The 14434-nt window shown below is 40.1% G+C and overlaps 1 protein-coding gene across 1 annotated transcript in view; it reads left to right on the top strand.

Moving 5' to 3' along the window:
- The window catches only part of HTR4 (5-hydroxytryptamine receptor 4), a 51998-nt gene that overhangs the window by 13099 nt on the left and 24465 nt on the right, over window positions 1-14434 (top strand). The window contains 1 exon segment of the mRNA XM_089909479.1: window positions 12930-13083. Coding sequence (XP_089765605.1) covers window positions 12930-13083 — 154 coding nt within the window.

Genomic DNA, 14434 nt, shown 5'->3' with positions numbered 1-14434 from the left:
TCTGTTTTTGTGCCAGTACCATACTGTCTTGATTACTGTAGCTTTGTAGTATAGTCTGAAGTCAGGGAGCCTGATTCCTCCAGCTCCATTTTTCTTTCTCAAGATTGTTTTGGCTATTCAGGGTCTTTTGTGTTTCATACAAATTGTGAAATTTTTTGTTCTAGTTCTGTGAAAAATGCCATTGGTAGTTTGACAGGGACTGCGTTGAATCTATAGATTGCTTTGGGTAGTACAGTAATTTTCACAATGTTGATTCTTCCAATCCAAGAACATGGTATATCTCTCCATCTGTTTGTATCATCTTTAATTTCTTTCATCAGTGTCTTTTAGTTTTCTGCATACAGGTCTTTTGTCTCCTTAGGTAGGTTTATTCCTAGGTATTTTATTCTTTTTGTTGCAGTGGTAAATGGGAGTGTTTCCTTAATTTCTCTTTCAGATTTTTCATCATTAGTGTATAGGAATGCAAGAGATTTCTGTGCATTAGTTTTGTATCCTGCTGCTTTACCAAATTCATTGATTAGCTCTAGTAGTTTTCTGGTAACATCTTTTAGATTCTCTATGTATAACATCATATCATCTGCAAACAGTGACAGCTTAACTTCTTCTTTTCCAATTTGGATTACTTTTATTTCTTTATCTTCTCTGATTGCCGTGGCTAGAGCTTCCAAACCTGTGTTGAATAATAGCGGTGAGAGTGGACAACCTTGTGTTGTTCCTGATCTTAGTGGAAATGCTTTCCGTTTTTCACTATTGAGAACGATGTTGGCTGTAGGGTTGTCATATATGGCCTTTATTATGTTGAGGTAGGTTCCCTCTATGCCCACTTTCTGGAGAGTTTTTATCATAAATGGGTGTTGAATTTTGTCAAAAGCTTTTTCTGCATCTATTGAGATGATCGATCATATGGTTTTATCCTTCAATTTGTTAATATGTTGTATCACATTGATTGATTTGCATATACTGAAGGATCCTTGCATCCCTGGGATAAATCCCACTTGATCATGGTGTATGATCCTTTTAATGTGCTGTTGGCTTATATTTGCTAGTATTCTGTTGAGGATTTTTGCATCTATGTTCATCATTGACATTGGCGTATAGTTTTCTTTTTTTTCTGACATCTTTGTCTGGTTTTGGTATCAGGGTGATGGTGGCCTCGTAGAATGAGTTTGGGAGTGTTCCTCCCTCTGCTATATTTTGGAAGAGCTTGAGAATGATAGGTTTTAGCTCTTCTCTAAATGTTTGCTAGAATTTGCCTGTGAAGCCATCTGGTCCTGGGCTTTTGTTTCTTGGAAGATTTTTAATCACAGTTTCAATTTCAGTGCTTGTGATTGGTCTGTTTATATTTTCTATTTCTTCCTGGTTCAGTCTTGGAAGGTTGTGCTTTTCTAAGAATTTGTACATTTCTTCCAGGTTTTCCATTTTATTGGCATATAGTTGCTTGTAATAATCTCTCATGATCCTTTGTATTTCTGCAGTGTCTGTTGTTACTTCTCCTTTATCATTTCTAATTCAATTGATTTGAGTCTTCTCCCTTTTTTTCTTGATGAGTCTGGCTAATGGTTTATCAATTTTGTTTATCTTCTTAAAGAACCAGCTTTTAGTTTTATTGATTGTTGCTATCATTTCCTTCATTTCTTTTACATTTATTTCTGATCTGATCTTTATGGTTTCTTTCCTTCCACTATCTTTGGGATTTTTTTGTTCTTGTTTCTCTAATTGCTTTAGGTGTAAGGTTAGGTTGTTTATTTGAGATGTTTCTTGTTCCTTGAGGTAGGATCGTATTGCTATAAACAATACAATGGAATTGCTTTTGCTGCATTCCATAAGTTTTGGGTCATCGGGTTTTCATTGTCATTTGTTTCTAGGTATTTTTTGATTTCCTCTTTGATTTCTTCAGTGTTCTCTTGGTTATTTATTAGTGTATTATTTAGCCTCCACGTGTTTGTATTTTTTACAGATTTTTTCCTGTAATTGATATCTAGTCTCATAGCGTTGTGGTCGGAAAAGATAGTTGATATGATTTCAAGTTTCTTATATTTACCAAGGCTTGATTTGTGACCCAAGATATGATCTGTCCTAGAGAATTCCATGAGCACTTGAGAAGAAAGTATATTCTGTTGTTTTTGGACAGAATGTCCTATAAATATCATGTCCATCTTGTTTAATGTATCATTTAAAGCTTGTGTTTCCTTATTTATTTTTATTTTGGATAGTCTATCTATTGGTTAAAGTGGGGTGTTAAAGTCCTCTACTATGATTGTGTTTCTGTCGATTTCCCCTTTTATGGATGTTAGCATTTGCCTTATGAATTGAAGTGCTCCTATGTTGGGTGCATAAATGTTTACAGTTGTTATATCTTCTTCTTCTTGGATTGATCCCTTGATCATTCTGTAGTGTTCTTCTTTGTCTCTTGTAATAGTCTTTATTTTAAAAAGTGTATTTTGTGTGATATGAGAATTGCTACTCTAACTTTCTTTTGATTTGCATTTGCATGGAATATCTTTTTCCATCCCCTTCACTTTCAGTGTATATGTGTCCCTAGGTCTGAGTTGGGTCTCTTGTAGACAGCATATATATGGGTCTTGTGTTTGTATCCATTCAGCCAGTATATATCATTTGGTTGTAGCATTTAATCCATTTACATTTAAGGTAGTTATCAATATGTATGTTCTTTTTCACATTTTCTTAATTGCTTTGGGTTTGTTATTGTAGGTCTTTTCCTTCCCTTGTGTTTCTTGCCTAGAGAAGTTCATTTACCATTTGTTGTAAACCTGGTTTGGTGGTGCTGAATTCGCTTAGCTTTTGCTTATCTGTAAAGGTTTTAATTTCTCCATCGAATCTGAAGGAGACCCTTGCTGAGTAGAATAAACTTGGTTGTAGACTTTTCCCTTTCATCACTTTAAATATGTCCTGCCACTCCCTTCTGGCTTGCAGAGTTTCTGCTGAAAGATCAGCTGTTAACCTTATGGGGAGTCCCTTGTATGTTATTTGTTATTTTTCCCTTGCTGCTTTTAATATTTTTTCTTTGTATTTAATTTTTGATAGTTTGATTAATATGTGTCTTGGCATGTTTCTCCTTGGATTTATCCTGTATGGGACTCTCTGCACTTCCTGGACTTGGTTGACTATTCCCTTTCCCCCATATTAGGGAAGTTTTTAAATATAATTTCTTCAAATATTTTCTCAGTCCCTTTCTTTCTCTCTTCTTCTTCTGGGACCCCTATAATTCAAATGTTGGTGCATTTAATGTTGTCCCAGAGGTCTCTGAGACTTTCCTGAATTCTTTTCATTCTTTTTTCTTTATTCTGCTCTGCAGTAGCTATTTCCACTGTTTTATCTTCCAGGTCACTTATCTGTTCTTCTGTCTCAGTTATTCCGCTATTGATTCCTTCTAGAGCATTTGTAATTTCATTTATTGTTTTGTTCATCATTGTTTGTTTGCTCTTTAGTTCTTCTAGGTCCTTGTTAAACGTTTCTTGTATTTTCTCCATTCTATTTCCAAGATTTTGGATATCTTTACTATCATTACTCTGAATTCTTTTTCAGGTAGACTTCCTGTTTCCTCTTCATTTGTTTGGTCTGGTTGGTTTTTACCGTGCTTCTTCATCTGCTCTGTATTTCTCTGTCTTCTCATTTTGCTTAATTTATTGCATTTGGGGTCTCCTTTTCACAGGCTGCAGGTTCGTAGTTCCTGTTGTTTTTGGTGTCTGCCCCCAGTGGGTAAGGTAGGTTCAGTGGGTTGTGTAGGCTTCCTGGTGGAAGGGACTGGTGCCTGTGTTCTGACGGATGAGGCTGGATCTTGTCTTTCTTATGGGGAGGACCACATCCGGTGGTGTGTTTTGGGGTGTCTGTGGACTTATTATGATTTTAGGCAGTCTCTCTGCAAATGGGTCGGGTTTTGTTCCTGTCTTGTAGTTGTTTGGCATGGGGTGTCCAGCACTGCAGCTTGCTGGCCGTTGAGTAGAGCCAGGTCTTAGTATTTAGATGGAGATCTCTGGGAGAGGTCTCGCCGATTGATATTACATGGGGCTGGGAGGTCTCTGGTGGACCAATGTCATAAACTCGGCTCTCCCACCTCAGAGGCTCAGGCCTGACACCTGACCGGAGCGCCAAGGCCCTGCCAGCCACATGGCTCATAAGAAAAGGAAGAAAAAAAGAGAACGAAAGAAAAATAAATAAATAAATCAAATAATGTTATTAAAATAAAAGAATATTGTTAAAAATAAAAAAAATAGGGCTTCCCGGTGGCACAGTGGTTGGGAGTCCACCTGCCGATGCGGGGGACGCGGGTTCGTGCCCCGGTCCGGGAGGATCCTGCATGTCGCAGAGCGGCTGGGCCCGTTGGCCATGGCCGCTGGGCCTACGCATCCAGAGCCTGTGTTCCGCAACAAGGGAGGCCGCAGCAGTAAGAGGCCCGTGTACCACAAAAAAATAATAATAATAAAAAAATAAAAGAGTAATAAAAAGAAAGAAGAGAGCAGCCAAGCCAATAAACAAATCCACCAATGATAGCAAGTGCTAAAACTATACTTAAAAAAAAAAAAAAAAAGGACAGACAGAACCCTAGGATAAGTGGTAAAAGCAAAGCTATAGTGAGAAAAAATCACACAAAGAAGCATACACATACACACTCACAAAAAGAGAAAAAGGAAAAAAAATATATATATATATAAAAAGGAAGAGAGCAACCAAATCAGTAAACAAATCTACCAATGATAATAAGCTCTAAATACTAAACTAAGATAAACATAACATCAGAAACAAATTAGATGCAGAAAGGAAACCCTAAGTCTACAGTTGATACCAAAGTGCACCGCCTCAATTTTGGGATGATTTGTTGTCTCTTCAGGTATTCTAGAGATGCAGCGTACATCAGGTTGATTGTGGAGATTTAATCCGCTGCTCCTGAGCCTTCTGCGAGAAATTTCCCTTTCTCTTCTTTGTTCGCAGAGCTCCTGGGGTTCAGCTTTGGATTTGGCCCTGCCTTTACATCTAGGTCACCTGAGGGCGTCTGTTCCCCACCCAGACAGGACCGGGTTAAAGTAGCGGCTGATTAGGGGGCTCTGGCTCACTCAGGCCTGGGGGGTGGGAGGGGTCTTTAGCTGATCTTGATTGGAAATTTGGGCTCAGTGATCACCCAAGATGCTGTCTTCAGCCATCTCAGTTAGAAGAACTGGGCCTAGATTAAGTCTATGAGAGGATACTACATCTAATCAACCCCACTGATTGTAGCCAGTATGGTCTTATCGTTTCCATTCACCTTTAGGGACCAACTCATTTACCTTTTGTTTCTTAGAATCAACTACTAAGAGAGATGTTGAACCCAGTGGCTTCTATTTTATTTGTTAAATAATTTAGAGTCCCTGGTTCCAAAATGTATTTAACTTTGTTTACAGTAACATGCATGAAATAAGTATATGTATACATATAAGATCAGAGGGTCTGAGAATAAAAATAGTAACTGCTTTTTATTAAGCTTTATGTGCCAGGAACTTCCTAAGTTTTAAACGTATTATTTCATCAATTCCCACAGCCAGTCAATGAGCTGGACATAATGTTCTCCACTTTACAGATGAGGAAACTGAATCTTGGAGAGGTTAAGTAACTGATCCCAAGACCACAGAGTTGGTACCCAGATGCAAAAACGTATGGTGACTGCTAAAATCTCCTCTGATTCTGAGAGTCTAGGGTTCCAGGTTGTTCTGTTTGCTCTTTCTGCCTTCACTGTGCTTGGGAGGGCAGGAAGTGAGGAGGAAGAATTTTTCTTAATTGCGGGAAGAGTGGGGAAGAGATTAGCATGGAACTTAAAATACATGACTGCCTTCTAAGAGTTGTCAAAGTAAATTGTGTCCCCAGAGACATTTAAAAGCAATTTGCTCACACATTTACACATGGCTGTGGTTGGGGAAGCTGATGGCTGGTCTACCAAAGTGGGTTTTAATGGAGTTTTGTGAGCAATACTTAGAAATGTTTTGCATAAGATATTACTTTGTAAATATCCTTGCTACATTTTAGTTAATCCTGACCATCTGGAACCTCACTTGTCATTTGAACATTTACTTAACCACTGTGTAAAAGTTTTCTAGTTAAAAAAGAATGCCAATTGTCCAATGGAAGTCTAGAGAACAGACCTAATAGATTAGTCCTGAGATGAGACAGAATTGGTTTTTCTGATGAATACTATCCACCTAGCCTGTGAACCAACCACTCTGTCTCTTGAGTTTGTTGTAATTCAGCTCCTTTGGTAGAGCAGTGTTGATTGTGATGGACATTTTCTAGTTCAAAAAGAACTTTTGGTGATTCCTCCGAGTATAGCACTCAAAAACCTCTAAGACAGTAGTTCTCAAAGTGTGATCTCCAAACCACCAGCAGCAACATCACTTGAGAACGTATCAGAAATGCAAATTCTTGGGCCCCATTCAAGATCTGCCTACAATCGGTGTTTCAACAAGCTCTCTAGGTACCTAGATTCTGAAGCACACTATGTTGGAGAACCATTGCTCTGAAATCTGCCCTTCAGCCAGTTTTCTAGGCTTACTTCTTCTACTTCCATATAAACACTCTACCATCCAGCTAACTTGTACTCTGTTATATTTATATGGGTATGTGGATACATGCATGTATATTTATAGATGGATATATATTTATATATATACAATTTCTGTGTCTGGGTCTTTGTCCATGCTCTTTATAGCAACTGGATTATACTTTCTCCTCCACTGTCCTTGCCCAGTCTCTGAAATCCAACTTAAAAGACACTTATTGGAGATAGCCTTTCCCCATCCCTCTACTAGATATGACCTTTCACATCCCAAAACCCTGGTTCCACATTTTAATGTAATTTATTTTAATTGGTAGTTATTCAGGGTTTACTATTTATTCAGCCCTTTTGTGAGCATAACTCTATATCTAGCATTGTACTAGACATTGAGGATACAATTGTGAACAGGCAAACATCTCTGGAACTTATAAATCAGTTAGGGTAGACTTTTCTCACCTCCTGTCCTAGACCATAGCTCTGAGAAGGTGCAGGTGTCTTGTACTGCTGGGTGTCCCACAGGTTGTATTAAGTTATGGCAGGCAGGGTAGAAGGTGACGTTCTTTCTTTTCTGGTCTGTATAGGATACACCAGAGTATTATGCTCTCCTTGTGGCTCCCACTCTTAAGAGGGAATGGCACACTGTAACATACAGAGGACACAGAGCCCCTGCTGTTGGTGAAAATCACCTCCTCTAAACCGAAGTTTCTCAAATGTGGCACTACTGTCCTTGTAGACCAGATGATTCTTCGTTGTAGGGTGCTGTCTTGTGCCTTGTAAGACATTTGGCAGCATCCCTGATCTTTACCCACTGGTTGCCAGTAGCATCACCCTTTCCAGTTATGGCAACAAAATATGTCTCCATACATTACCAAATATCCTTTGGCATGCAGAATCAACCCTGGTTGAATACAACTGTGAATATTTTTACCTGCAGAAAATAAAACTTAAGAGGAATGTAGAAGCTCTCTTCAGATATCTGTAGGAGTACTGTGCAGAAGAAGAATTAGAGATAGAAATTTTAAATTGAGACAGAGGGTAAAACTGGAAGTTACAGAAAATCCATTTTGGAGGAGACCTTTTTAACTTCAGGAGAGCCTTGAGTTTAGGATGTACTGTTGTAGGACTTGGTGAATTCCCAGTCCTTAGTGCATTCATGCAGGCTTGGATATACCTCATTTTAGAGGGGACTTGGGGATTTCAGGATTTTGAGGATCCTTCAAGTTTTGAGATTCAATGTTTTTATGTTTCCAAAGTGGCTTGTAAAGAATTAGAATAATCCCTTGGGGATTTTGGGAAGGTGGCAGAGTGAAGTGATAGTAGTGAAATTAACCTTCTGACCCTTGTGTCAGGCTGCCTGGGCCAGATCCCAGCTTGGTTCTTACCACCAGTGGGACCTTGGACAAATCTTAGCACTTCTGTGTTTCTGTTTCCTCATCTGTGAAAGGGGTGCATTTATAGTTCCTATTTCAGAAGTAGTTGTGAGGACCAAATGAGATAATACAGGTAGACCTCTTGGTAAGTAAATGAAAAGTAACTCTTATTATTAACTCAGCAAGTGTGCTTTGCCTAAACTCCAAATAACTTGCAAATTTAACTAGCTACTTCTGTGTATTTGTGTTGTACATGTGTTTGGGAGGCAGTTCATAATAGGACAAATATATTTGTTATTAGCACTGGTAATATAATCCAAATATAAATATTAAAAAGCAACCATGATAGGTAAAGATCAAGTTTTCTGATTTGTATCTGGTCCTTGATCTGTAGACAAAAGTTAGCATTTTAAGGGTCAGTTAACACTAGAACTCAATTTTATTATTATTATTTTTTTGCGGTACGCGGGCCTCTCACTGTTGTGGCCTCTCCTGTTGTGGAGCACAGGCTCCGGACGCGCAGGCTCAGCAGCCATGGCTCACGGGCCTAGCCGCTCCATGGCACGTGGGATCTTCCTGGACCGGGGCACGAACCCGTGTCCCCTGCATCGGCAGGAGGACTCTCAACCACTGCGCCACCAGGGAAGCCCTAGAACTCAATTTTTATTAATCATTTTATTTAGTGATGTTTGTTTTCACATACTTAATTTACACTCTTGAATGCAGCCTTCAAGAGGATGTTTATTTTTCAGATCCTTTGCTAGAAATCAAAGATTGGAAAGATATGAGGAAAGAAATTAGAAGAATATGAGGTGGCTTATTTATGGCAGCTGTCTCAAGGATGCCAAGGCCTTGGTAAGAATCTTGAGCCCATAAAATCGAGTGCTCTAATTTGAGCTCCAGATAAAAACCTTATATTCTCTATTCTGTGCCACTTAAAAATCATATTATTTTTACTGTAAGATATAGCACCAGATTGAAGATGTAGAGGAGAAGATTTAAGTAAAACACATACATAGACAGAATTTGGTATTTTTCTTATTCATCCTTACTATTATTCACAATTCAATCGGTATAATTTGAAGAAAATGAAATTCTCTTTTCCTTTTACTTATTGCTAATTTTTAAAGTAGGAAATGAAGGATTTTTCCCAGGCTTGCCCAGCCACCTCACATCATGCAAGAGTAACTTTCTACAGCTCTCTGTGCAAGAAACCATGGCTGTGTCCCACCTTAGCCCCCTGGGAAATGAGCTGTCCAAGGAACTTTATTGCAAGCCCTCATTGTCCAGGGCACTGACTATGTATGTAAATGCATAAGGGATTGGTAGCATGTGTACTACATCCACAGGATTCCCCTTGAAGTTGAATTTCAAAAGGAAACCCGTCACCATTATTTATTTCTCTGTAGCAGCAGCTCCTAATAGCCTAGGGTAATGCAAATTAAAGCATAGAACATTTGGACAGCAGAACTTGGGGATTTCTTATTGTTGACAGGGTATTCATCATGCCATGGGAATCAGACAGTCACCCTGCCAAGTTAGACTTAGAAAGAAAGGCTTTCATAAAAATGTTATGAGCACCAATATAACCATGTATTCAAACACTTTGAATATAATTTACATGTTCTTCTGTAAATTCTATTGTCTTCCCAACATAATCCTCTAAACATCCATATCTACTTATGGAGGTCAGAAGAACATCTTGCTTCCTCAAATATACCTTTTGTCCTGCAAGGTGTTTAATTTGGCTTTGTCTTTTTGAATTTTTAGATTTATATGACAATGGAGATCCAACCAAATTCCTAAAGTCTTATCTTTACCCAATATCTTGACATCTGTTCCAAACCTCAAAAATTATAAATTATACAGCAAAGGTAGGGGGGATATCTATTGGGTTAACCAAAAAGTTCCTTTGGGTTTTTCTGTAAGATGTTATGGAAAAACCCAAACTAACTTTTTGGCCAACCCAGTATTTTTCACTTATCCCTTGATTGCCTTCTTTGGGTTGGTAGATGAAGGGATGCTATAATTTGAGCTATGATCTGGAGGTATATTGAATAAAAACAAAGGTATTCTTACTTAGAACAAGGCATCTATGAAGGACATATCTGGCATTCAAAACCATTTTTATTGAGGCAAGGTACTTTGGTTGCAAGTAACAGAGGCTGCCTTTAGCCAACTTTGTTAGCTTTTGCTAGGGCTATCATAACAAAGTACCATAAACTGGGTGGTCTGGAACAACAGGATATTTATTGTCTTACAGTCCTAGAGGCTAGAAGTCTGAAATCAAGGTGTTAGCAGGGCCCTGCTCCCTCTGAACCTGTAGGGAAAAGATTCTTCCTTGTCTTTTCTAGCTTCAGTTGTTTTGCTGGCAATCTTTGGTGTTCTTTGGCTTGTAGAAGCATCATTTCAATCCTCTGTCTTCACAATGCCATCTTCTCACTGAGCATATTTGTCTGTGTCTAACTTTCCCTTTTTGAAAGGATTTCAGTCATGTTGGATTAAGGCCCACCCTAATGGCCTCATTTTAATTTTATTACCTCTCTAAAGATCCTATTTCCAAATAAGGCCGTATTCCAAGGCACTGAGGGTTTGGATTTCAACATATCTTTTGGGAGATAGGGACACACTTGCACACATAAGATCAACTTAAGCAAAAAGGAAATTTTGTGGGAAAATATGAGGTGACTTATTTAATTGAAGGAAGAGCTAAAGAATGAGGACCCAAAGGGGCAAGAGCATGACTGCCCAAAGATCCAAGGAGCAGGAGCTACTCTCAGCCCCACCAGGAAGCTGTTGTGGGAATAGAGGAACCTTCTCTGACTTTGCCATTTTTGCATCAGCCTGCATGACACTCAGAGTCCCAGGAAAATGTCTGATTGGGTCACTCCCCGGCTGGAAAAGTCAGTCCCATCATTTTTTTTCCCAGCTACATGACAGCAACAGAGAAGAGAATTCCCAAAGGATTTGGGATGCTATTACCAAGAAAAAGGAGGAAAAAATGGGAAACGTACAAAACCAATATCTAATCTAGGCCCTCTAGCAGGAAATAAGGAAGGGAGCAAAATTTGAAGAAAAAAGTATATTTTTATGTACTCCAAATTCATCAGCTCTATGTTAGTAAACCTCTGATGATTGTTAATACAACCATTCAAGGAAAACTTGCCACTGTGATATAATTTGCCTTTTTTAAATAAGTGATGAGTGTGGAGAGAATTCCAGCTAATCATGGTTCTTTCCGTTACTGAGTTAGCTTTAGTTAGATTTGGCTACCATGTCAGTTTTACAGGTAGAGAAAGTTAGTTCCTGAGTAATTCCCTCTCCCATTGTTTGGTCTGTTGTTCTATACTCTGGTCCAGATCAGGATACCCCACTGTCTTGCTGGCCACAGGGAGCTCCCTGGTACAATGTGGTTAACTACTCTTTGATGCCCTGTAGGGAAGGGTATAATCCCCTTGCGGCGCCTGAGGCACGCTCTTCTCATGCTTTAACACTAGGCTCTCCTTCTCATTGCACCCTCTCTCCCAACTCATCCTACCACCACCTTTTCAAAGAATATAGCCATTGTTCTATTAGTTATGCTTTGAATTAAGAAAAGAAAGGAGGAGGTTGTAAAAATTAACAAAGTGAACTGCATAAAATGAGGGATATAAGGGGGTGGCTCATCATTAAATGGTGAAAAATCTTAAAGAATAGACTTAGCCCCCAGGCCGTCTCTTTGCATTTTTTCTTTGACTCTTCCAAAGACAAATGGCTGATAGAACTACCATGGTATTTTGCCTGTTGCCAGTTCAGTGAACTTCCTGGGCATGGAAGTAGTGATCTCCATGACTGGAACAACATACAAGGAGCAGTCTGGGAGTTAAAGACCAGATCATTGAGTTTGGCAAGCTGCACCTCTCTCTGGAGATAAGAAGAAAGTTAGTACTGTAGGCAGAATCTGGGCTCAGGAAAGCGTGAGCAGAGAGTCCCATGAGAAGATCGGACCCTGATAAATGGGGATGAGATGGTCTCTACCAGTAGGTAGGAAATGATGGAGCAGGAAATATTTGGAACTTGACATTCTTGGCATCAGAGAAACAGTTAAATGGTTCAGCCCAGAAGTAGCACATGTCAATTCTGTTCATGACTCATAGGCCAAGTCACTCGGCCCCACTTAACCACAAGGAGGTCAGGAAGTGCATGTGTCCAAAAGGGGGAACTGGACATACCTAGCAAAAAGCAGTAATGACTTCCACTTGTCAAAATGCAAACTCCAGATTCCTCCCTAACAGGCTCTAATTCAGGAGATCCTTGGAATCTGCATTTTAAGTAGGTTTCCTGAGGTGAGTCTGATGCAGGGGAGAAGGGCGGAATCTTTGGACCACAATTTAAAGAACACTGACTTAGAGCATCACCTCAGTATAGGTAGGTGATCAAGAGGATGGGGACAAGTTTGAGATACTGTTCTTAGAGCTCAGATATAGGGCCAACCCTGGGTCACCTCAAGTTGTTATCAAAGAGGACTGCATACGTCTAGACACTGAGGCCCAGAGAGCTGGACAGAAGCTCTTAAAATGCCCAGGCATGAGGGTAGTGTTGGATCTGTGCCTGAGACTGAGCAGACCCTCAGGTATATGTTGAGCTTCTCAGATATTGGGAGAGGAAGAGGGATATGGGACCAATGCCGGTTCTCATATGTATGATCTAAAGTTTATATTTATAATAGTAGAAACTCTTTGACCAATATAACATTTTATTGTACCATTGCTTTTTTCTTTCCTCTGTTCTTTTCCCACTTCTCTCTCCTTCTCCTTCCCTTCCTCTACTACCCACTCACCCCATTTCCCCCCATTATTTTCTCTTCCTTCCTTGTTTTTTTTCTCTACCTCCCCCTCTAATTTTCCTCTTTCTCAATATCTCCTCTGCTTATCGCCCTTCTCCTCCATCCTTCTCCCCACTTCTCTCTCATCAATTATGCTCCCTCCTTCTCCCTCTCATCCATCCTTTCCCTTGGCACCCCCCCATCCCCTCTCCAGGTATTATGCCATCTGCTGCCAGCCTTTGGTCTATAGGAACAAGATGACCCCTCTGCACATCGCATTAATGCTGGGAGGCTGCTGGGTCATCCCCTTGTTTATCTCTTTTCTCCCTATAATGCAAGGCTGGAATAACGTTGGCATAATTGATTTGGTAAGTACTCGTGCAGACCCCACTGGTTTACTGTCTGACTAACTTTGTTTGCTTGGGATTCTAAATAAACAATGTCAGGTTAGGTGGATATTCTAAGAAAGATGCTGATAGCGGTCTGAGTAACAACAATAACAAACAAAAAAAGCAGGCTAACATTTTCAAAAGCTTACTGCATGCCAGAAAGTACACAACGTACATGTAATCCTGACAGCATCCCTTTGGGAAAATTACAATACTTTTCCCCCATTTCACAGATGAGAAAACTCAGGGTCAAAAAAGTGAAGTAACATGCCCAGTGTCACACAGCTATTGAATAGCAAAACAGGTGTTCAAAGCTTAGCAGACAAACTCCAGAGCCTGAGGGAAGTGATGTGCCCCAAGAGGCCTTCATCTCATTTCATGCTGAGATCCTATGAGGCTTACAGTGACCCACAGAAAACCTGTCAAGGAGGTGGGGGCTTCTGGAGAATGTTTGGGCCAGAAGTCGAGAGAACTGGACCCTGAGCTCAGCTCCGTCCCTGACCCACTTCCTGAAAGTCTGTGATGAGAAAATTCATGGGTCCTCAGTGGGAACAGTGTCTTCCAGTGGTGCAGGAGAACAGCACGTGGCACAGGTGCCAGGCATCTGCCAAGCCCTGTCTAGATGCTCATGAAGAGTTTCCAGCTCTGACATACTATGTTTTTAATATCAAACTTGTAATGAAGATCGAAAGCTATGGTCTGGATCCATTAGCAGGTATATATATTCCCTAAGGAAGTTGTCAGGCAATCACTTTAAAATGGATCCCAGGACCGTGTTGTGGTAGGGAGGGGAATGGGGAGGAGAGATTGAGAGTGAGCTCTGGCCCAAGAGGACCAGTCAGAGTAGGAGCTGCCCCTTCCTCTCTCCATCCCATTCCTAGCCCCTAATCTTGCCTTATTCTTTGTCCAGGAAAGGATATCCAAACCAAGGCTGGGCCAGGATTTGCATGTGGTATGTTAGAACGAGAGTTCCTTGGGCTTCTGAAAGAAATGCTGGGCACAGAGGAGTGGAGAAGTGAAAGGGGATCCGTACAAGGGAGACTGTATGGATATTTTCTTAAATCCTGTCCCTCTTCTTTCAAACTTCCATTTTTATCATTCTTGGGGGAAATGAGATTCAAATTTCCAATAACCAATAGAATAATAATTATAATGGCCAACAAATGTTGAACACTTACTGTGTGCCTAGCCCCATGTTAATTTAATCATTAATATCTCGCTCAGGCCTCACAATAATGGTATATGTAAATCCTGTCATTGTCCTCAGGAAACTGAGGGTCAGAGAGGCTAAGTCACATTGGTAGGGAGTGGTGGTGACTATATCTAAGCC

The sequence above is a fragment of the Delphinapterus leucas genome, chromosome 3 (assembly GCF_059928025.1).
Source record: "Delphinapterus leucas isolate spDelLeu-1000000601 "Yukka" chromosome 3, BTC_Dleu_Yukka2, whole genome shotgun sequence".
Classification (NCBI taxonomy): Eukaryota; Metazoa; Chordata; class Mammalia; order Artiodactyla; family Monodontidae; genus Delphinapterus; species Delphinapterus leucas.
This window is presented reverse-complemented; position numbering and strand designations above follow the sequence as displayed.